Raw genomic sequence first — 25,248 nt, 5'->3', positions numbered from 1 at the left:
GTATGGGCTTGGCATACCCAGGGTCCCGAGCTGAATATCATCATTCTTCTCCTTCTCTAATAATAATAATAATTTCAGCAAGATTTGATAATTGCTGCACGGCTTTTAAAATTAAAATTCATCATCAGTACGGTATAATTTTTATTTAATAATTTGCAAAAGGCAAAATAATTTCTTCTGCAAGATGGCTCCATATATAAAAATTTAGTGAGCTGTGATTGGCTGCCACGTAATGTAACTGTGTTTATGCGATCCGAGCATATACTGTTGTCATGCGAAGATCCATAATGTGTGATGTACCGCATATTCCATTTCGGAGTGTTTATAAACACAGATTTGTTTGTTTTTATCGTCAGAAAGGTAGAACAGTATTATTATCGTGAATTATAAATTCCATTTAAAGTCAAAGTCAGGATGATAGCTGGTGAGTATACTATGATGTTGCGCATTTTCTGGGTTGCGTTGCTACCAGTGATCATTGACAAATGCAACAGTGTAAACATTAGATACGTACTCACATGTAATGAAATTCTTATTTTTCAGTTCTTTTAATTTTTATGTGTGTTAATGGGAATAATGTTTACGAATATTTAATCTGTGGCCAGATACTTTGCACGTTTTTTTTTTAAATCCCAGTTTATTCTGTTGTGTTGGCTTGCTTGTGAATGATGAAAAATATTTAATCAATTTTTCCATATGTAACTGGAATTGATGTTAGTTTACCAACATGGATTTTAATTTATTCAACGGCCATGTGAATTGAAACGTGATGTTAAATATGGATTTATAAAATTTAAAATTCTTCTTTTGCACGTACTTTAATGTAATGCATAATAAGCTAGACACATACTTCAATTTATTTTGAATTTTAAAGTTACTTTTTGCCGAGATTGATTTATGCTGTAATGGAATCACGAAAGGACTAGTAATACTTATAATACAGAAAGAAAAGTAAATATCGATTTCCTAAAAGCTGTAGAAATCGTTTAAAGCTTGTAAATTGAAAGTCATTTTATTGATTATTTATGGGCAATTGTGATTGCTGATGTAACAGAATTATAATATGGATACTTTGTCAGTTATTTGAGGTAAACTTTTGCTGCTTAAATGCATATATAGTTTACACGTGTATATATATATATATATTTTTTTTTTTTTTAATTTTTTTATTTTTTCCCCTTATTGCTGCACTATAGGGAAAAGTCCAGTAAAGATTACACTTGGTCGTGTTATCTTTATTGCGGTTACCCTCTCGCATTATTGATGTGATACAGTAACCTGTCGTCTATCTATCAGTGCAATATGTGAACTTTTTACATATTTCACATATTCCCCCTCTCCAAATTATGTAACTGAACACATTTGACTGTTGCGGGTCTGCCTTCTTTTAATAATCTGAGTTTTTTTTTTTTTTTTTGTTTACTTGTTTTTAAAATCAAACTAAAATTGGCGATTCTCACCCACAAACATCTACAGAGGTAGTCTGGATACGAAAGCAACGATGCTAGATAACTCAGTGCAATTAAGGACGGAGGTATCTAGAATTAACAAGTTCAACCGAGTTGCCAAGTTTCATAAAAAAAAAGTTAGAATTATTGCATTTCTAAATAGGCTCGAAAGGATGCTCACGAGCATTGTTTGTTGTCTGTTATGCAAGTCCCATAGCAATTTACATTGCTTAGTGCTTAATGTTGAAAGGTTTACCCATTAATTTGTATACCACTGGAAAAAAAAAAAAAAAAAGTTAACAACCCCTACTTTTAGACAGATATAGAATTTGATAGGAAGATTTCCTTGACATTTTGTACCATTTGAATTACCTCCGTTGAATTTTAAGTAATCATTGTAAAACATGCAGGGCAAAACTGCTTGATCAAAAAATACTGAATAATTCTTCTGCCTTTGCTTACATCTGAAAATATTCCCCAACAATTTATTCTTTTTATTTTTAATTTTTAATGCAGAGACTGACAAATAGCTTTCGATTTTTTGTTAATGCAGATAATCAAATTTCTTTATAATGTTATAATATTTCTAAAATTTTTAAATGTAGCTGTAGACTGGTTGCAGTCTTTGTACATCATTTACATATACCCCCAGGTGCTCACATCTGGTAAGTACAGGCTTGGCACACCCCGGGGTCCTGAGCTGAATATCATCATTCTTCTCTTTTTTGGTGATTCCCTTCTACTTCTGACTTGTTTTCTCTCTCTCTCTCTCTCTCTCACACACTCAGGGTAATTCAGATTTTTGTTTTTTTTGGTTGGTGCAGCATAGGCCTCAGGCTTCCTTACACCATATGGCTAATAATAATAATAAATAAAAATAATGAAATAATAAATAAATAAAAAATAATAATAATTTGAAATGTCTCCCAAGTTATATATTATCTAATACTAAAAAAATGATCAAATCCCTCCTCAAAAGTACACAATTAATCTGCCAAACAAGGCAAGGTGATAATGTGCTTCAGTAGTTAAGTACTCTGACTAAAGGCAGATTTTTTTAGATGTGGTATATTTCCTTAATTTAGAATTAGCATTAGTAGTGGCATATAATGCAAGAAAGCAAGCTGATACAGCATAAGCCAACACACACACACACACACACACACCTGTTCATTCCCTCCAAAAAGTTTGTTTAATTCTTCCTTAAATTTATTTAAGCTATCAACTTCCACAACAGTTGGAAGTTTGTTCCAATGATCAACCACTCTCTGGCTAAAGGCAAATTTTTGCACATCTATTCTTTTTTTTTTTTTTTTTTTTTTTTTTATGGAAACACCAAACACAAAAGGCATCAAAACCTATAGTACTTAGTACCGTGCATGGGTTAAAAGAGAAGTATGTGAGGAATGCTGGAAGCTTTGCTCTAGAGACTAAATATGGGTTTCACTGAAGTGGTGAAACCGCTTCAAGCCTCCAATAAGCAAAGTGGTGGTATTGCACCGGTCGATGAGGGTCATCTACCACTCATGATTCTGCAACCATCTTTCCTCAATTTGTGTAATCTGAGCAAGAGGAAGAATCTCAATCTATTCAAAGCCTTAAACACCTCAATCAGATCACCTGCTCAGATAGCAACCAAACTGAATGAGTATTTTGCATCTACATTCACATATGAGGAGTTATTAAGGATTGAAAATGCCAGAAGGTTATCAAATTGTAGTGGGGTGCTTAATGATTTTGTAATAACTGAGAGAAAAGTGGAAGAGAAATTGTTGAAGTTACACATAAGAAAGGCACCTGGGGTGGATGGGATCTATCCAGTTATATTAAAGGAGGTGGAAAAGGAAGTAAACAAACCCTTAGCCATAATTATGAGAGCATCCTTGGACTCAGGGGAGGTCCCCACGGACTGGAGATGTGCAAATGTATCCCCAATTCACAAAGGGGAAATGAAGGGTGACACGAGAAATTACAGACCAGTTAGTTTAACTTCTGTTCTGGATAAAATAATGGAGTCACTGGTTAAAGATGCATTGCAGGATCATCTAGACAAGACTACAGCAATAATTCAGACACAGCATGGTTTTGTTAAGGGGAAAGTCTTATCTGACAAACTTGATTGGATATTATGATGTGGTTACAAAGGAACTGGATGCAAAAAATAATGTGCAGTTAGATATGAAGTTTTCTGAGCAATGCAGACAGGCTGCCAGAGCAGGTCATGGGGTTTTGTCAGTGAGATACAGAAATTTTGCTAGCAGGGAAAAGGTACTGTACAAATTGGAGCAGAATGGTATTAAGGGTAAGTTGCTACAATGGATAGAAGGATGGTTGAGTGGGCGAAGACAGAGGGCGGTAATCAGTGGGCGTTGCTCTTAGTGGACTAATGTTATTAGTGGAGTCCCACAGGGTTCGGTGTTGGGTCCACCGTTGTTTTGTCTATTTATCAATGATATTGATGAAGGTATAGTATATCAGGCTTAGTGTCGAAGTTTGCAGATGATACAAAGGTTGGCAGAGTTGTTAATGACAGTAATGGCAGTGTGCTACTGCAACAGGATCTAGAAAATATGGGAAGATGGACTGAGAAGTGGCAACTGAAGTTTAACATTGACAAATGCAAAGTGCTGCATATGGGTAGAAGTAACCCCAGAGGAATGTACCAACTGTGTGGTACTACACTTAAGGTGGTAGAAAATGAAAAAGACCTGGGAGTAATTGTTCAGTTAGATATGAAGTTTTCTGAGCAATGCAGACAGGCTGCCAGAGCAGGTCATGCGGTTTTATCAATGAGATACAGAAATTTTGCTAGCAGGGAAAAGGAGGTGATTTTCTCTCTGTATAAGGCAATGGTCAGGCCACGCATTGAGTACTGCGTACAGGTCTGGAGGCCTCATTTTAGGAAGGATGTAGATTTGCTTGAGCATGTACAGAGAAGGGCAACAAGATTGGTGAGGGGAATGAAGGGATCCTCTTAAGAAGAGAGACAAGTTCTGCAAATTGCAGGAACTGGAGACTAGACATCTGCGAGGTGAACTGATTGAGGTGTGTAAGGCCTTGAATGGGTTGAGCACGCTGAATTCTGATGGGATTCTTCCGCTTGCTCAGATTACGAACCTTAGGGAGTATAAATTCAAATTGAGTAAAGACGGTTATAAAATAGATGTGCAGAAGTTTGCCTTTAGCCAGCGGGTGGTTAATTGCTGGAACAAACTTCCATCTGTCGTTGTGGAAGTTGATAGGTTAAATAAATTTAAGGAGGAACTGGAAAAACATTTAGAGGGAATGGTTGTGTGAATTTTTTTTTTTTTTTTTTTTTTTGGCTGATGCTTCATAAGCTCATACACTTGCTTTCTTGCATCATATGCCACGATTACCATTACTACCTTGCAGGTGCCAAGTCTCCAGATGCTGCAATTTCCAGAACTGAATTTGAATATGTCTTCTTGTTTGCATTATCCTAGAAATAGGAAATGTATTTGCTCAATCCTTTTCTTGCTTAAAAAAACTTGGTGATATCAAGTTTCCAAAATTTGCAGTTTACAGAACTGGTTCTCTTCTTGCATGAGTATCTTTACTTTGCAACTACTGTTTTTTTTTTTTTAATGGAAACCCCAAACACGAAAGGTATCAAAACCTATAGTACTTGCCGACCGGGCTAGCCGAGTGGGTAAAGTACCTGCCCGGCAACCCAAAGGTCGCGGGTTCGATTCCCGCCTCGGGCTTGGATCAAAGTACTGCAAAAACCTTGGGAGGTGCAATATGGCCACAGAAGCCGATGCGCCAATAACTACCAAATCAATCAACTATAGTACTTAGTACCGTGCATGGATTGAAAGAGAAGTATGGGGGGAGGGGGATGCCGGAAACTTTGCTCTAGAGACTAAACATGGGTTTCACCACTTCAAACCTCCAATAAGCAAAGTGGTGGTATTGCACCGGTCGATGAGAGTTTTCTACCACCTATTTTTATCTTACCCTTTCAAGCAAGTCATTATCTTTCCTGAAATGAGACTTCTATACCTGTTTACATCATTCAAGATCAAGTGTAATTATTGATTTTTACAGTAGAATAATTTCCACCTTATGTGTAGGAAAACTACAGCATATCATTGACAGTATTTATGTGCTGTCTTTGTAGCCTTACTCTACTTTTGTTAAGAGAACTTTGTGTCATAATATATTACATCTGCCCACCTCTGTGGTTCTTTTAACTTTCAGTAGTGCTGATATATAATTGGTAATTTAATTTGGGATTACTGTGATCCAGATGTAGAATCTTGCATTTAATAGCATTCTTGCATTTAATACCATTTTTATAATTGTATAATTTGTTAAGTCTATGCTAAGAAGTTAAAAAGTTTTTTTGAGATTTATGTACATAATTTTTCCCAAAAGCCCCAAGCCTGATCTTATAAAAAAAATTATAAAAATGGCCCTTTTCTCCTTTAAATTAGTCTCCCTCTGCATCATCGTGGTGTTGCCAATGTCACTAGAGGTTGTGTAAGCAACTTTGGAAGTTATTTTGAAAATATTGTTCATGCACTGTCACAGCTACCTGAATGTGTAGAATATCCTTATATCAATTGCCTTTCATAGTTCTTTTGACCCTTGGGTGCAGAAGTGTCTGGTGGTGACAAATCTGGAGTTACAGTGGTTGAGGTAAGATAGTAACTTAAGTAAAGGAAGGGATTCTGTTTTTGCAAAAGTGATTATAATGAGCTCGAACATTTTAAAAATGTTTTCTAGGACTAACAAATGTTGCTAAAAATATGAACACCAGATGAGAAGTGTTCAAAGAGATACTTATAGAGTCCACTAAGAGTTTATACCAACTAAATGATATTGTTCAAGGTTTAGATCAAACTGGATGCCAAATAAACTAATGAGCTTAGTGGAAGGAATACAAATGCATGGGATGATTACAAACCATCAGGGGATATGCAGTGTGAAAACAAAAGCAGTGTGAAATAAAGTTTCTTGGGAGGAACAGTCTAAGACAGATTATGAGATCTTTGATTGGAGTTAGTATTATTAGTGTCAAATGATGTAAGAAAATGTAAGTACCACAGGGGTCAGTATTGTAAGAAAGCAAGCTTATACAGCATCAGAAAAAAAAAACAAAAACAAAACAGAGATAATGTCAACACTTCCCATTTCACCCGCCTATCCTTTCTGACAGTTTTTCTAGTCTTTTTTTGAATTTATTCAAATTACCCTCCCACCTGATGGGAGTTTGTTCCAACAATCGACCACCTGCTGTCTGAAGGCAAATTTCTGCACAGTCTAGCTTGCAGTCATCCTTCCTCAGTTTTAATTTATAACCCTCTTTTGTGTGTAGTCTGAGAAGAAGAAAGGATTCCATCAGCATTGAGCTTATTCAAACAAAAAACATCTTAAGCATCTTAAGCAGATCTCCTCTTGCGTGCCTAGTCTCTAGGTGCTGCAGTTTGTAGAACTTGAAGCCTTTCCTGATAAAACTACCCTTTTGTTCCTCCCATTAAATCTCATTGATCTTCTGTGCACCCATTCCAACAAATCCACATCTTTCCTAAAATGAGGTACTCAAGGTGCAGCCTAACTATTGCCTTATACAATGGGATAATCATTTCCTTATTCATGCAAGCAAAATTCCTGTGTATATCACTGACAAAACTCATAAGCTGGCCTGGCAGCCTGCCTGCACTGCTCAGAGAACTTCATGTTCAACTGCACAATTTTCTCCAGTTCTTTTTCATTCTCCACTACCCTGAGTGTAGTAGCACACAGTTGGTATGTTACTCTAGGGTTACCGCTACCCATATGTAGCACTTTGCATTTGTCAATGTTAAACTTCAGTTGCCATCTCTCAGCCCATCTGCTCAACTTTTCTAGATCCTGTTGCAACAGCATACTGTCCTTACTGTCATTAACAACCCTACCAACCTTCATATTGTCTGCAAACTTGGACATCAAGCCTGATATACCTTCTTCAATATCATTGATAAATATAGAAAACAACAATAGGCCCAATATGGGTCCCTGGGGGACACCACTAATGACATTAGTCCGCAAAGAGCAGTGTACATTGATTACCACGCTCTGAGTTATAAATGATTACTGTGCTACATGGGCTAATGTGATGAGTGGAGTACCACAGGGGTCAGTATTGGGCTCCCTGCAATTTTTAATATTTATTAATGATATCAATGTAAGCATTTCATACTTGATATCTAAGTTTGCTGATGATACAAATGTGGGCACAGTGGTTAATGATGGTAATCAGGGTATGCTACTTCAAAGTCTAGATGATCTAAGCAGATGGACAGCTGAAAAATGGCGATTGAGATTTAATGTTGGTAAATGCAAAGTACTGCATTTGAGTAGTAATCCCAATAACAATTAGGACCACTGTTGTATTTGATTTTCATAAATGAAATTGATGAAGGAATAGAGGGCATGATGTCAATTTGGTTTTATCAAACTCAAAGTAGTAGAGTATGAAAAAGATCTAGAGATAATTGTATAGTGCGATATGAAATTTTCTGAGCAGTTCACAAAGGCTTCTAGGACACCGGGATTCTGTCATTGGACATGATCTCTCTCTCTCTCTCTCTCTCTCTCTCACTCTCACTCACTCACTCACTCACTCACTCACTGGAATATTTATATTTCATTTTAGTTTCCAGGATTGCTGCCCTCCTGTTTTTTAATAGGATGATAATTTCCACAACTGTTGAAGTTGTCATTCCAATTTGTAAAAGCCTGTCAGGTGTATGGCCCCCAAGAGAGATAAATTTTTTAATGTGACTCAAATAATAATTTATTTAATTAAGAGTTTCAGGATATACAGGGTAACATTCACTGGTGCATTATCTGGATACACAGAACTCTTAATTGCTGTTTCCAACTTGCGAGGTTTTTTTGTCTCTGTCCTGAATTACAGCATCTGTCCGTAGCATCATTTTTACACCACATTGCAATAAATAAAGGGGACTTTGAATTTCTTAGGTCATCTAAGTCTAAAAATTTATCATCGGTCACTTTAAGTAAATAGGTTATTATCATATTTCCACCATATGAAGCACTTTTTTTCCCAGAAATCTATCTCAAAAAATTGCCCCATGTTAAGGTGCTGGCTATCATAAAAAAAACCTTTTTACATCTTGTCTTGCCAACAATTTTAGAGTTTTTACCAGTATACCAATAATTTTATTAAACTCTTGTGAAAGCCTATTCTTGCTAAAATGTTAAAAACATCCAAATAAATTATCGTCAAATTGACTTTTTGGGGAAAAAACCTTGTTGGATCTATTAAAGGTACCATAATGAAGTTGTCACCAACAGACAAATGACAATCATGGACAGTGACAGTTTATGGTGTAGCTGTAATGAATGTTTCATGGTGTAACTAGCCACTGCACATATACACATTTATTCAACTTAAATTTCAGATTACCAGTACTCTTTATGATGGCATCAACAAAGAAAAGGCTTGCTCACACGATTGACCACAAATTACGAGTCATCAGTTCGACAATGGAATGTGGAAACAGAGCTGCTGCAGAAAGATATTTTGGGCCACAACCACCAACAGAGAAGATGATCCAGAAGTGTCGAAAACAAGAGGATAAAACCCAGTATAGCAATTAAAAACAAGCATAACCTTTATGCTTGTTTTTAATTTTGCTGTTGGTTTATCAACAGCAAAATTAAAAACCAAAATCAAAATTAAAAATTTCCACCCATTTTGCTGTTGGTTTATCAACCAACAGCAAAATGGGTGGAACTTGAAAAGGAACTGAATAGCTGGGTAAGAGATCAGAGGAACTATGGTATATCTGTATCAACAGAAACAATCATTTTTGAGGCAGAAGTCAGCATGGTAGAAAAGGGACTTAATGATTTTGGTAGCACAACAAGTTAGTATTATAGATTTATGAAAAAAACAGCTTATCTATGAGGACATGAAGAAGTGTAGCCTAGAAAATACCAGAACAATATGAAAACCAAATCCTGGAATCTCACTGATTTATAATTAATGAAGCACACAAACTATGATCTTGGCCAAATTCGTAATATGGATGGAATACCTTTAGCATTTCGTATATTCTCAAATAGAAGTGTAGATGTTAAAGATACAAAATTAGTAAGTGTGAAGACATCAGGTCATGAAGCTCTAGTGGTTTTGGGTTGTTGTGCTGATGGAATGAAACTTCCACCTCTCCTTGTATTCAAGAGAAAAATTCTGCCAAAGGAAAACATTTCCACTAGGTATTTTTGCCTATGTTCATTGTAAGGGGAAGATAGATGAAGATGGAGTCAGACTATGGCTGGTAAAAGTGTCAGACATCCTGATGGCCTTCTCAAGGAACCAATCCTACTGATATGGGACCAGTTTGGTACACATAAAACAGAGGCCACAAAGAGGATGGTGGAAGAGTTAAAAACACAACGTTTTGTAATTCCATGTGGACTTACTGGCCAACTACAACCACTGGATATTTCGTATTAACAAGCCTTTTAAAGATTTCACAAAAATAAAATGGTCTAAATGGATGAAAGCACCACAACACAAAACCTACTGGTTGTATGAAGAGACCAACAATTTCTCAGGTGTGCCGATTAATAAAAAATCCTTGGGATACAGTAAAGACTGAGAAAGTTGTGAAGTCACTTAAGAAGTGTGGTGTCAGTAATGCCTTGGATGACTCAGAAGATGACATTCTGTTTGATGAGAATGACAGTTCACTATTGGACAGCAGTAGCAGTGACCATGAGGGTGGGGAGTGTGATGATCATGACAGCAGTAATGGATTTCTGAGTTTTGAAGATAAATAAAAACTCATTAAATAATAATCATGCTTAATGTTATATAATATAATAGCTCAGAAAGTGGGATGAATTACTGTGAAAAAATACAGCTTTTGAAGAAAATTTTATTTCACTGTTTAACACTTGCTGCTTTTACACAAAAAGCTCTATAAGTGATGTGGTGTAACACATCTTAGCAGTCGATCAGCAAGTGCCATAAACATTAAAATTAACAACTATTCAGTATTGGCACACTGATTAACCACTTTGCAAATGCTTGGGTTTTGCTTATAGACTTGGCTCACAGTTTTATTTGTTCTTTGCTTGTGTTGATGTTTATGTCCATGAATAAACTTTTTATAAAATTTTAAGACTCTTTCTGATTTACAGCTCAGCACAAAAGTGTTTGATTTTAGCAATGAATTCCACCAAACTTAATTTTCGACCAACAAATTTTCAGATTGTTGGGGATGTCAGAATGTTGATTTTTTTTTCAACATTCTGAAAATTATAGCACATTGTGAACATGTTCTCTCAAATGTAGGTGGCAGCAAATGTGTCAACAAGTAGTCACTAGAAGCCAGATGTGCAGAATTTTGGGGTTGCTTGAAGATATGAAATACTGCATCTATGATGGCAGGTGTTGCAGCAGTGGACTTGTGTGCTGTTTAAAAATGATACCACAGTACTACTTCTTTCACCACTCCAGCTTGAGAGTTTCTGCAGTTTCACTGTAATTGCACATAATACTGCCTAATGATTGTGGTCACATGCTCATGATAATCAATAAGCTACATTACCAAGAAAATGGGTCATTGCCTGCTGGCTGAGAAACAATTTCTCGAGTGGCAGAGATATATGTTTCCAGATCATTCTTTTGATACATGAACTTGGGATCAAAGTGAAGCAGAGCCCTCTAATGTTGGAAAGATATCATTAGTAGCTCTGCCGTAGACATGCCCTTCAAATACAGATACTTCATAATGACATGAAGTTTGTTTCTCCATTTTGGCATTTTCAACAGACATGGCTTACAATAAAATTTCTATTAAAAAGATAAATTAATAAACTAAAATAAAAAATGTTAGTACAGTATAATGTTATATAAGGGCACATCTATTGAATGATAGTTCCTGCATATAATATTTGAGCATTGCTCGAATAAGAGATCTAGATCATTCTACAAACCTCTTTTTAACCCATCAGTGGAAACAATTTTTCTCCCTCCAAATATGCAGTCACTTCAACCCCATGTGTGTACATTTGAAAAATCAGAAAAAAATAATTCAAAATTGTTCATTTTTTATGATTCCACTTTTATTTTCAATCTTTTCTGAACACAAATGTTAAAAAATCCATTTTTTATATTAAACATGGTTTTTAATTATTTTTTTCGAATTAAAACTCCCCTTAGACCTGCCAAAGAGTAACATGCAAATTGAAAAATCCACGCAAAAAATGCATGCAGTTGGATGCCAGTCTGTAAATAATAGGAGCACTCACTGTGTGAAACATGAAGCATGTGCATCAATAGTTTGATTTCGACAATGTTTCAATGTTATGAAACTAGAGAGTGTTACTAATTGGAGCAAAGCCCAAACCAGTAAAGCCAGCTGGTTATCAATAATTATACATGGCAGATGCCATGCAACATGTGCATATAATTAGGTTTAACATAATTCCTGAATTTTTCCTAATTGTGAGATAATTAACAGAAATTTCTGGAAGTTTCACTGGAGTAATCAATGAAACCATTTTCAAAAACAGCTATTAGGAGTTTCAGCTGTGTAGACAGCAGACGAACAGCATGAATTGCTGAAATATTGTCTGCACTTGACAGGCTCAGAGTAAGCTATTCTACGCATATTAGAATTACTGTTATTAACTTTAGCTCATGTCAAATCCCTGTGAGTTATTATATTAAATAATAGAGAATGTAAATGGGTGCCTTTTTTTATTTTTTTTTATGAAAACCCCAAATACGAGAGATATTAGAACCTATAGTACTTAGTACCATACATGGGTTGGAGGTTGAGAAGACAAAAGAAGATATTTGTTGACATTAGACTTGAACTTCTGTGGATTGTAATTTTTAGGAAATACGTATGAAGGAAGGTTGTTCCAGAAAACGGCAGTTGAATGAATAAATGAAGAAGATGAAAAGTTGGTTCTGTGGGTTTGAAATTGGACAGTAAATGGATGTTGACTGGTGGCGGCACGTGTTTGGACTGTTTTGAAAGAGCGAGCGGGAATTGTAGAAGCCAATTCAGAAGAACAGTGCCCATGGAAGTATCTGTAGAAAAGGCATGCAGCAGAAACAGTAAGTCTGTGAGACAGAGAGTGGAGAGACTGTTAGAGATGAGTCATTAATAACCTAACTGCCCTCTTCTGAATGGAATCTAGAAGCCTGAGGTGTTTCCACATCTGGGGGGGGTGCTCCCAGATATGGGAACAGTATTCCATGGTAGGGTGGATTTGTGTGCTATGATTAATTAATTGAGAATAAACACTTTTTATTTGGTTTGTTTCCAAATCTTGAATGAATTGGCGCTAATTTGCTTAATGCACAGCATATAAAAAATTAAGCTTAAAAATATTTGTTCATTAAAATAATGCTTTACCCTGTTTTCATCACACAAAATTACTGGTATGGGTATGCATTATTTTTCTATATTAGTTTGATAAAATTGTGATGTTTGTAGGGGCCATGTGATTAGTGATATCCAGTATGTTCTTAAATTTTGCTGTAAAAAATCAGTAACATTACTTGCTGGGTCTTCAATGAATTAATGCAAATTTGTTTAATTCTCAAAATTAGGAGGGAGAGATCAGGTAAAATGTCATGAGGCTGTATTATTGATGTGTAATAGGAGAGGTCATGTAAATTCTATCTAAATAAGTAATATTTTAAATTTTATTATGTAATAACGGGAAGGAGAATGAAATCGTAACTGCTGTTACAAATTGTTATAGGAGGAGGAAGTGTTGAAAAAAGTTAAAATAGATAATAATGAATTTTTCTTTATTCTTGAGACTGCTGAGGCCAGAATGAGCTTACATATTCATTGTGACTATATGTATATTGAATTAAAGGCAATAAACTTTTAGCACCACAGTTTGCTGTGAGCCATGCACCTTTTGTGGCAGCATATGGATCCAAAAATTCAGTCACTTTACTTGTGACTGCATTTTAACCACAAGACCATAGTTAATCCAAGAAATTCATGTCATATAGCAAAATAGGAAGTTGGTAGGCTGAATAAATTTAGAAAGGAATTTAAATTATTAGAGAGGGTGGAAAGATGAGATGGGAGTAGTATTTTTTTTTTTTTTTTAATGACGCTGTATAAGCTTTCTTCCTTGTATCATTTGTCTCTGCAAATACTAAAATGCCTTGTTATTTAGTACTGTGTGTGACTGATCCTCATATGCAGCTAAATATTTTTTACAATTAATGCTTATTGAGAAATACTCTGAGTATCAAATAAAATGTGATAAAATGTGAGTTTATATATATGTTAATGTTTTTACAGTATTCTTCCAGTTATTTTTATGATGGATGTTTTTATTAATATTTTATATCATATTTTTATGTTTTATTTTAATTTTAATATTAGGTGATTTGCACTACAGAAACAGAATTGTGTATGCCAGTTTAGCTTTAGCTGCAGTAGGAATTCACTGTATTTGTTGGTTTAAGTGTTTTATTTTTTCATAACTCTTATTGATATTAATACATGGGTGCCTATACTAAAGTTATAAACATTGTATGTTTTAATATGAAAATCTGTAATAAGTATGATAACTGCAAGCTTTACAAAAAAAAGTGAACGGCCAAAACTAAAAGTGCTTTTAACCCTGAGCTGGACAGGTGGCCTCATTGGTGTTCCATATGACATAGTTTCAACCGTGTGGACCAAATAGATGAAAAGCACAAAATTGCTGAAAACGTGGGGGGGGGGTCTCAAAGACCCTGCATGCCCAACTCTGAGTTAATGACATTAGTTTAAATTGACCTCATTCTTGTAGAATGCACCAACTATGAATAGAAAAATGAAAATGGACAGATGAAATTCACCAGTTTGTGTGTAGTACATGGATGGCCATTGCACAAAACAGAAAAAACTGAAAAGTTCCTGGAGATGCCTTCATCCTGCAGTGGATGGAAAACAGCTGATGATGATGATAATAATGGACTGATTTGGGCAAAAATTTTAAAGATGATGGACAAAGAAATGCCTGTTTCAGTTTCTTTCATAATGTTGCTAAAAATATTAGTTGAGTTAGGTGAATGTATTACAGTTACCTCCTTAATGTATCATAATACAGGCATACCTCGAATAACGAATAGGATGCGTTCCACGAAATTACTTCGTTAAGCGAAACTTCGTTTTCAGAGGTAAAAATACTATGGCCAGAATAGGGATACGTTCCTACGTAAAGAAAATGAAAAGCTTTTTTTTCGAACAAAGAAAAGTTTTATTAAATAAACAGTCAACTTACATACAAAGTGAAATCACATTTTAAAATATGAGTCTAAAGTTGATTGCTTATGCTTTTTTTCTCTTTCATTTAACAATTGCCTATACGGAGTTATTGCATTTAACACTGATCGCTCAACAATAAAACTTCTTCCTAAATCAGGATCATTTTCACTAAAAAAATTTAAAACGTTTTCAATGTCATTTAAGCACCTTTTTAAATCTTTGGTTGTTAACACTTTTCGGCAGGAACTTCTTTAACTTCGTCTTCATTATCTTTGTCTTCGTTGCTAACAAGGTTTTCTAAATCTTCCACTGAAAAACCATCATCTTCTGCATTCAATAAATTTCTAACATCCTCTTCATCGACATTTTCGAAACCTATTGATTGAGCCATCTGGATAACTTCATTTCTAATTTCTTGGATGTTATTTTCTTCTTCTAGTACAACTTCTGGCCATATTTTGCGCCAAACTCCATTTAAGCATTTCTTAGTGACTTCTTTCCAAGAAGTCACTAAGTTATCAATGTTTTCAGTTGCGTTTTTAATGGTGTAGTTTTTCCAAAAAGTTTTAACTGTCATTTCCTCTTTATCCTCTAGTTCAGTTAAATTGCTTAATGTTCGGCGCAGATAATAAGCTTTAAATGATGCTATTACTCCCTGATCCAATGGTTGAATCAGGGAAGTTGTGTTTGCTGGAAGAAACACAACTTTGACAGGAATGCATGTGACCAACGTGTTAAGATCAGTAGGATATCCCGGAGCATTGTCTAACAACAAAAGAGCTTTTTCTTCAAAGTTGTTTTTTTGACAATACCGTTTTACTTCAGGACAAAAGTGGTTAACAAACCAATCAGTAAATAAGTCCTTGGTAACCCACGCTTTTCTATTTGGTTTCCATATTACAGGTAAATTCATTTTTATGTTACCTTTTAGCGCCCTCGGATTTTCTGAATGGTAAACTAATAACAATTTTAATTTATAATCGCCAGAGGCATTTGATCCAAAGAGTAACGTTAAACGGTCTTTGGCTGCTTTGAACCCAGCAGCTGATTTTTCTTCAATAGAAATGAAGCTTTTTTGTTGGTAGCCGTTTCCAGAACAAACCGCTTTCGTCAACATCGAACACCAAATTTGGTGGAAATTTTTCACGTTCAATTATTTCCTTTAGTTTTTCTGGAAACTTCTCCTGTTAATTTTACACTATGAATCCTGGCCCGTTTTTTAAATTTCTCGAACCAACCACGAGAAGCCCCAAAGGTTTTCGTAATTTCTTCAGTTTGTTTAGATTTCAGGTGATTAAACTGGAATATTTTTTATGTTAAATGGGGCTTGAAATTGCGGACTTCGTTATATCGAAGCTTCGTTATCAGAGGTAACGTTAACCGAGGTATGCCTGTAGTTCCTTTTACAGGAGCAATTGTGATACAGGGTTTTAATTTTTTTATTTGGAAAGGCTTATATTTATTAATTTTTACTGTTATTGCAGAAAAGCATGTTCATATACACTCTCATTATGGCTTTAGTGTGCCAGAATTGTTAAATAGAACAGTGCAAGAATATGACAGAATTAAATGTTGGAATTGAACTGTGACACCTTGACACCTTGGTATATAACAGAAGTTTATCAGGTGTTTTTTTTTTTTACCTTGGTATATAACAGAAGTTTATCAGGTGGTTTTTTTTGGGGGGGTGGGGGATATATTTTATTATAGGTCCCAGCATTTTTTTTTGAAATGTTATGGTTATAAACATTCAGAATATACAAATGAAGCATAAGATTTTTCCAGGAGTTATACTTCACTTTTCACTGTCTATTGCATCATTCCAAGCATATACATACCAGAGGAACAATAAAGTTTAGTGCAGTTTTTGTAAAACCAGAAATCTGTATATAAGAAGAAATGTTTGTCATGGCAGATGATAAATTGGTAGTGTAAGCAGTTCAGAAATAGATAGGCTGATGTTATTGATGTGGCAAAGTATGATTGACCAAGGATGTCAACAAATCCAGACAACATTGTTGCCATGTATGCCACCATTCAAAACAACACTCAAATGACATGAAGGTCTTTTCAGCTGATCTCAGATTTCCTACTGAACTGTTTACAATATCATACATGATTCCTTTCATTACAGAAAGGTTGCAATATACTGAGTGCTGAAAAAGCCATCAAGAAATTTGCATGTTGCATTCAGCCTGTAACACGAGCAATGCTATCTGTAAAAGGGATAAATTTTTGGATGTATCATTGCAGAGATGAATGTTAGATTCACCATTATACTCCAGAATGGAAGGTTCAAAGTATGGTGTGGAAACACCCTCTCCTTTCCCTCTGCCCAAAAAAGTTCTACTAGAATATGTCAGCACAGAAAGTGCTGTTATGTGCTTTTGGGATAGCAAAGGCACTGTTTTCATTGGTTTCCTGTCGGAAGGTTGTACTGCCAGTGCCAAATCACATGGAAATATCCCTGAAATGTTTGCATGCTGCATCCAGTAAAAACTGAATTGTCCTTAATTGTATTCTGGAATGCCCATAACTATGTCATGACAGCATCTGTTGAATAAACAAAATGCTGTTAAAGACTTTTTGATTTGCCCCATACTTTGTTTGAACTGTGTTTTTAGTAACACTAAGAAAATTGTTAATAAAATGAGTCAGTTTGAACTCTTGGTTAAGACAACTAACACTGACATAATAGGTATAACGAAAATTTGGTGTCACTGAAAAATGGAGGATGATGATTAGTTTTGCTATGCTATGTTCAATATATTTAGGAAAGACAGATAGTAGAGGATGCTACTCATCAAAAGTAGCATGTAAATGACAGGAGCATATTCATATATGAGTATGGAATTGACACATGACAGCATTGAGTCTGTGTGGTGTGAGGTAGTAGGAAACAAAATGTAAGTAGAGATATACTATACACCAGAAGACTGTGAAAAGTATGATGAGAGCATCTGTATGTAGATGGAATGGATGTGTTGAGTGCTTTGTTATGGGAAATTTCAGTCTGTCTCTTATTGATTTGAGCAGTAACTGGAAGGGAACCTCATATAAGGGAAAAAAATTTGATCATGAGATCCCAAGTGATTTCATGCTCTTTGTTTATTCAATCACACAGCTAAAACTCCCAATACATACTTTCAACAAATGTGTTTTCTTTGATTTCTTACCAGAAATTTCCATGTTATGAAAAACATGAATTTAAAATTAGTGGCTTTCCTTGCATCCAGTTATTAAATTTTATGCTCAGCAAATTTAGATTTCATGGTGGCAGATTCAGTCGTTACACTTTCTGGCTTTATGCAACGGAAGAGACTGCCTGACATCCAATTGTTGAAGTATACCGGTTTTTTTTTGGGGGGGGGGGGGTTTGCCCTATTGACGTTTTTAGCCCATTGTCAGTCAAAATAATAATGGAGATAATATTCAGAACTCCTGAATAAGAGAGATGGTAATAAAATGTCTAAAAGGCTGCAAAGGGTTTTTATTTTCAAAAAATAATTAAGAATATATGCTTTTAATATAAAAAAAATTGAAAATAAGCTGGTATCAAGCAGTGAGCAATTTTGAATTACTTCTTACCAATTTTTAAGGTTATAAAATCTTTTTACTTTTTATTCCATTTATCTGTGTGATATCCCAGAAACACTGGCATGCCCAGGTTATGGGTTAATATCTACTTCCTAGTAGATATTAACCCAAGGGGACCCCCTCAACCAACTGAATTTGCATGTTGCTTCAATATTATTTAAGTGAATCTGGAAATTAAATGAAATTCAGTTTAACTACTACTTGAAAAACATTTGAATGAGAGTATAAGGATAGCTTTGATGAAATTCACTCTCAGATTTTGTTTTAGGATTTTTTTAATAAACTTTTTTTCTGTAGGGATATTTTTATGTTTAGACCTGTTTCATTTTTCAACAGTATTAACATTCTTAAATGAATAAATATGTTGTCCATGCTTCAAAATTTTTAAAAATTTCTTGCTGACCTTGTTTGAGCAGACTTTTTCTCTTAGACATGTCACATGTTTAATGAGATTTAGGTCCACTGATCTTGCTGGCCACTCCATTCTTTGGATATCTTTAGTTTATTATTGTTCTTTTGGGACAAGACTCTGAGGACAAATATTGTTGCTCATCAAATGAAAATCAGGGCCAGTGGCGTCATTAAGTCTTACTTGGGTCTCTCGTGTGTCTCATCTGGACAGTCAGGAAATCCCTGTTGAACACATGAAGGGACATGATAATTGGTGATTCCACCTCAAACCATCATACTGGCATCATAACTATCCCTTTTTTGGTTGGTGGTATCAAGTTCTTTTTTGTCTCCAAATAAAATATCTGGAATCTTGACTATAGGCTAAATTGAAACTCATCAGGGAAGAGGTACATGGTGATACTTTATACGTGCCTATCTCAGGTTGCATTACCATGTTGGGAATACTATTTGAGAGAGGGATATATAAGTGATTGGGTGGAGAGAGCAGGATAGATTTAGAGCAGGATAGATAGGAGAGAGCAGGATAGATTAAATAGAGAGAGAGCAGGATTTAGAGTCTACTCTTATTAGAGTCCACTCTTCATAATTTTCCCCAAAGTAATTCTGCAAACAACTGGAGAGATAGGTGATATTATCTCACTGAAATACTCTTTATTAAAGTAAGAATCTGTACATGACTATTTGTATATAGAGGAATCCATAGATTGGTTTGTGAGTTTGATCATTTGCAATGATCTAAAAATCACAACAAATGTGTATGTGTATGTACATTATTGAAAAGGGGAAAAAAAAAAAAACTTGGCTAAATTTTTATGTTGTTTATAACTTATAAAGGTTGCCATGGAATTAAACAAATTTCCTATGGTTATAATATTAAGGAGGGGAACAAATCAACAGTGCAAGTGAATTTACCAATCCGGGCATAGGTTTTTCTGAATACATGTGCAGTTAAAATTGCATAATAAAAAAATTAGGTGGAACCTTGTAAACATTACTGAAAAAATTCAAAAAAAAAAAAAAAAAAAAACTTGGCTAAATTTTTATGTTTATAATTTCTTTGTATGAGAAGTGAAAGTTACTCAACATGAGTGCTGAACAAATTTATATTGAAAAACATTCACAACTCTAGAGTGCTATGCCTTATAAGTTTTTACTGTTCACTTTGGGTATATAAATTATTCATCACTAAATTTGCTAAAACTGGATAGTAAAACAGAGTGATGTTCTTAACTAATCAAGTTGATATTGATTTATTCATCAATACCTTCAAGTTGAAGAAACAATTTGTAACTTGAATAAATCAAAAATCTTTTGATTAACTGCATGTATGATTTTATTCTGAGTTTCTATATTTTAATTTATGAGTTTAAAATAAGCTAATTTAATAAGTGCATATTGAAAGATTTTCTGTAGTTGCAGTGTTACCTCTTTGAGGAAAAAATTTTTTTCTCTCAAATCTGTATGCAGTATCTTATGTATAATTTCTACCTATGTCGTATTTGTTTTTCTGTGAGGTGATTGTAAGCAAATAAATAAAAAATAAAAACGAAGTTATAATTTTCTTGAAAGTAGTGCTGCAATACTTGTATATTGTTTGAAGGCAAAGTTTATTCTGCTGTGAGCATTAAGGTCATTGTAAACTAAGTAGTGTAAATCTTGATAGCTGCCAAAAAACATGAGAAGACAGGATAATCCTCCTAGCATATAATTCAATAATTATTTTATTTTTATAATCTGATTAATATTATAATGTAACTGTAATTTCATTTATTTAATAATAAATTATAATTTAATTCTGTCTCTCTGGAAATACGGAATGTCATGTTTCTTTTCCACATTCTTTATGTTGATGCTATTTTGTCCCTGGATTGAAAGGGAAAAAGTAGTAGCCCTACTGTACATGCACATTTAATTCGAGCATGCAATTCAAATGACCTCTGGCACAAATTATGTTACAACCAATCAAATGATTGCTATGCATATGCAAATCCAATTTATTTTATTTTATTTTTTTTTTTTTTTTTGCAAATACTGAACTTAGAAATAAATAAATAAATCAAAAAAACTGCAGTGAAATTTTTGCATTGCTTGTGTTACTCTGAATGTTTTATTTTGTTATATAGTCATTATTTTCATTTTCTTTATGTCTACAGTTAATTGAATTAAACTTTTCTTTTAGTACCATCTGAAGCTTCAGCTTTTTTGGGAGCTGTTGGAGCATTTCTTGTTCTTTTGGTTGTATTTTATCTGTATTTAAATAAAAAATTCTGCTTTACAACTATTGGAGGATTTCCTTGTTGTGATAGGCCTCTTGTTGACCATAGAGAACCTGTGACTAAAGACCTTGGTAAGTTATTTATTTTATTTTTTAATTTTAAAAAAAGTTTGAATTGTAGAATTTTTTTTTTTTTTTTTTTTCATAGCAAAGAAAATGGCGTTCTCTTCTGTGTCTGTTCCCCTCTTTTTCCACCTGATAACCACTATTACAAATATAAATTTTAAAATTCTAAGGATCATTACACAAAAAAATTAACATTTGCCATTTTTTTGGATATTCTCAAGTTTTATGTATTCCATTTTATTACATTTCATGATTAAAAAAAGGAATAATACAGAATTTAATTTTAAAATACCTCGGTTACAAACTAGAATTAATATTTCTGATTTTTAATTTGACATTCATGTTGTTTAATATGTATTTGTAATTATGAATGGTCACTGGCCTGCTGTAGAAATTTTACATTGGTTGGATTGCAAATTCTGATGAACACTGTTTTTGTTAGACAGCTAAACAAATTGGATAAATAATAGTATAAAACAATCATGATATGTATTGTTTGGGACGATGCCAAAATTTGGGAAAAATAAGGTCATAGCAGTTATATTGCATTATCTAGAGGTAATTTTCAAAAGAACAGAAAATTTGCAGCAGGGTATTAGCTGTACCAGTATATAAAAAGTAAAATAAATCTGAATGTGTAAATTACAGAGGAATTTATATCCTTAAAGTAAAATATATTCTAGTATCTTAGAGAGTATCTTATTATTATCTTAGTATCTTATTATTGAGCATTACCTTAGAAATGATCATTCAGGTTTAGGGCAAATAGGTCAAATGCCAGGATCAAATATTTAACTAAGACAAATTATAGAAAAGTCATGGGAACATTATAAAAAAATTGTATTTAGCATTTGTTGGATGAAATGAGACCTGAATATAAGACCTTGAAATTGAATATAATAGTACCTAGAAATCTGCTCTTCCATCTTTTTCAAAAGCATGGGATTATAAATAATATTTTAAGGGGAATAAAAAGTTTGATTAAAAATTGCTTGTCTGCAGTGAAAATTGAAGGAGGGCATTGGAAAAGAGTTTAGGGTTAAACTTGTAGTGAGGGAAGGTTGCACATATTGCTAATTTATTTTATAATTTCCACAAATCATTTAATAAAATAATGTATATTAAAGAATGTCGTGGAAGATGTAAAAATTAGATAATTATTATATGTGGATGATATCATGCTGTTAAGTAGTAGCTTGCAAGGTCTTCAAGAATCTCTAAATAATTAGATAAATAAGATAGATAAATTAGATAAGTTATGAAAATTAATTATGTGAAAACAAATTTATGAGATTTGGAAGAGATAAATAAAATTTAGACTGAAGAATCAAAAATTGGAACAAGTTAACAATTTTATATCTAGAATCAGTGTTTAAAAATGATGGAAGATTAGCCGTGAAAATGAACAGCTGGAAAATACAGCGAATGAAGTGAAGCAGGAAGTCAGCTAAAGAAATTCATTTTGAACAAAAGAAAATTAGCCAAAATACAAAATTGTAGTTTTTAAGCCTGTTTTAACCTATGGAGCTGGGTAAGAAATGAAGGAATTGAACAAACATTGGAATCTTCAATAATGAGAATTTTAAGAAGATTAAATGGCACTAGCAGATACAGATAGAAGCAGTGGTAAGAGAATATTACAGATGAGGAAATAAGAAACATCTTGAAATAATTAATGGCCAGTCAAAGGTAAGGGAAGAAAACTTAAGATGATGTAGGATTGTAGAAAGGATAGAAGAAAGAAGATTAGCTAAGCAGTTCTTTGAAGTTAAAAATGAATGGTAATAGTATTAGAGGCAGACCAAGAGGAAGGTGGATTGATGATGTCAGTCATCAATCCACCGTTTCAAGTATTAGCATTAACCATAAATTATAAGTAAGCCAGACACTTTTGTTATACAACCCCCTCCCCCAAAAAAACTATGCATTTTCCCTTTTCCTATAAGATCTAACTTCCTGCAGTTCAGTCTATAATTCTTCTCCCTAGTTTGAATTATGTCCCATGCTTCTAGTATCATTTAATACTGCGAACTTTTGCCTTCATTCATTTTACTATCCTTCTCAGAGCCTTCTAAACCCCAATTAGATTGCAGAAACTTCTACATTTTCAGGTTGTTATACATGGTTATATTGACAGACCATTTAGACAAATTTGTCAAAATTATATCTAATAATTTCTGTGTAATTTACCATCATATGCCTTTATTTTGTTATCTTATGCCATCCATAATAGAGCATAAGATAACATTCTCATTAGCAGTGACATATGTAAATATTTTTAGTTAAAAATATGTAAAGGCTTAAAAGAATGTAATTATATTTATATGTTTATTATATAGTATAAAATATTAAGGATATCCTTGCTAAATATTTGCTGTAGAATTATTATTTGTATGTATAAATCTGTTGTGTGTCTTGGCAGTTCCATTAGGGGAAAAAAAAACCGGATACTGTCGTGAACATAAAATGTAGACTTGCATATTTTCGCAGTCATACATTTGGTAGACAGCTTAGTTTTGAACTAGTGTTGGTTGTCAGGTGATTATAGTATATAGAGAAGACTACATTAATGGCTTTAAGTGATGTCTGTATTATGATAACAGTTTACTAATGACCTTGCACAGATTGTTCATTTACCTACAAGAATATCGGACAATCCTAACCATACAGCCAACACGCTTGATCTTTTTCTCACAAACAACCCTTCTAAGTACACGGTTGAAGTGAGTGGTCCTTTAGGCACCTCAGATCACAATTTGGTTATTGTCTCATCTCCAATGGAGCCTTTATCTCATGGCTATTCCCAACCTCATGTTGTTTGGCATTACAAGAATGCAAAATGGGATGACCTGCGAGATTTATTTTCCTTGGTCGGATTATTGGATGATTTTATTGGATGATTGTTTTCTACTTATTGGATGATTGTTTTCTACATCAGCATGTTCGGGAGGCAACTAGAGGGTGTAATACTCTTGATTTGATTATCAGCAGTGATTCTTCATGCATTAAGAATCTGCAGATAAATGAACCACTAGGTGGCAGTGATCACAGTGTGCTGAAGTGGGATTTACTCAAAGAGGTAACTACCATTAGGGGTAAAGGGAAGGGTTATTGCTTCCGTAAAGGCGACTACGATGGACTGACACAGTATTTAAATTCTATACAGTGGGACCAACTGATGATGTTACCAACAGAAAATTCAAAATGGGAAGCATTCAAAGAACTTATCTTGGAAGCTACTAGGCTTTACATACCAACTAAGAAATATTGTTCAAGGTTTAGGCCAAAATGGATGTCAGATGAACTAATGAGGCATATGGCAGAGAAGAAAAATGCATGGGATACTTACAAATTAACACATGACACAGAAGCCTATGATAGATACAAGTTGATATGCAACCAAGTTACAAAGGAGGTTAGGCAGGCAAAGGCAGATTACGAGAAATCCTTGGCAAGGGATGCAAAGAAAAACAGCAAAGAGTTCTTTACTTATGTAAACTCTAGAAGGAAAGGGATGAATCAGATTGGTCCACTTGATATTGATGGGTCAAGTATTGATGATCCTGCTCAGGTAGCTAACAAACTAAATGAATATTTTGCATCGACATTCACACATGAGGAGTTATTCAGCGAGGGGAATGCCAGAGGTGTATTCAACTCTAGCAGTAAGCTACAGAATCTTGAAATAACTGGGAGTAAAGTTGAGCAGAAACTGTTGAAGATAAACACAAGAAAGGCACCCGGGGTGGATGGGATCTATCCAGTTATATTAAAGGAGGCAGCAAAGGAAGTAAGCAAACCCTTAGCCATAATTATGAGAGCTTCCTTGGACTCAGGGGAGGTACCCATAGACTGGAAATGTGCAAATGTGACCCCAATTCACAAAGGAGGATCAAAGGCTGACACAAGTAATTATAGACCTGTGAGCTTAACTTCTGTTCCAGGAAAATTAATGGAGGCACTGGTTAAAGAAGCACTGCAGGATCATTTAGACAAGACTTCAGTTATAGCTCAGACACAGCATGGTTTTGTTAAGGGGAAGTCTTGCCTGCCCAATTTGATTGGATACTATGATGCAGTCACAAAAGAACTGGATGCAGGGAATAACTTTGATATTATATACTTGGATCTTAGAAAGGCTTTTGATACTGTTGCACATGGAAGACTG

General features: G+C 34.3%; 1 protein-coding gene across 2 annotated transcripts in view; it reads left to right on the top strand.

The window, feature by feature from the left end:
• Positions 1-295: 295 nt before the first annotated feature.
• Positions 296-25,248, top strand: part of Syt14 (Synaptotagmin 14) — a 125,369-nt gene continuing 100,416 nt past the window's right edge. For both annotated transcript variants that reach the window (XM_090374972.1, XM_090374971.1), the window contains exons 1-2: positions 296-424; positions 20,919-21,086. In XM_090374972.1, coding sequence (XP_090231098.1) covers positions 415-424; positions 20,919-21,086 — 178 coding nt within the window. In that variant the 5' untranslated portion in view covers positions 296-414. The remainder of the gene's footprint in view (positions 425-20,918; positions 21,087-25,248) is intronic.

This window comes from Mastigoproctus giganteus, chromosome 6 (genome assembly GCF_048544385.1).
Source record: "Mastigoproctus giganteus isolate SK-2022 chromosome 6, ASM4854438v1, whole genome shotgun sequence".
Taxonomy (NCBI): Eukaryota; Metazoa; Arthropoda; class Arachnida; order Uropygi; family Thelyphonidae; genus Mastigoproctus; species Mastigoproctus giganteus.
This window is presented reverse-complemented; position numbering and strand designations above follow the sequence as displayed.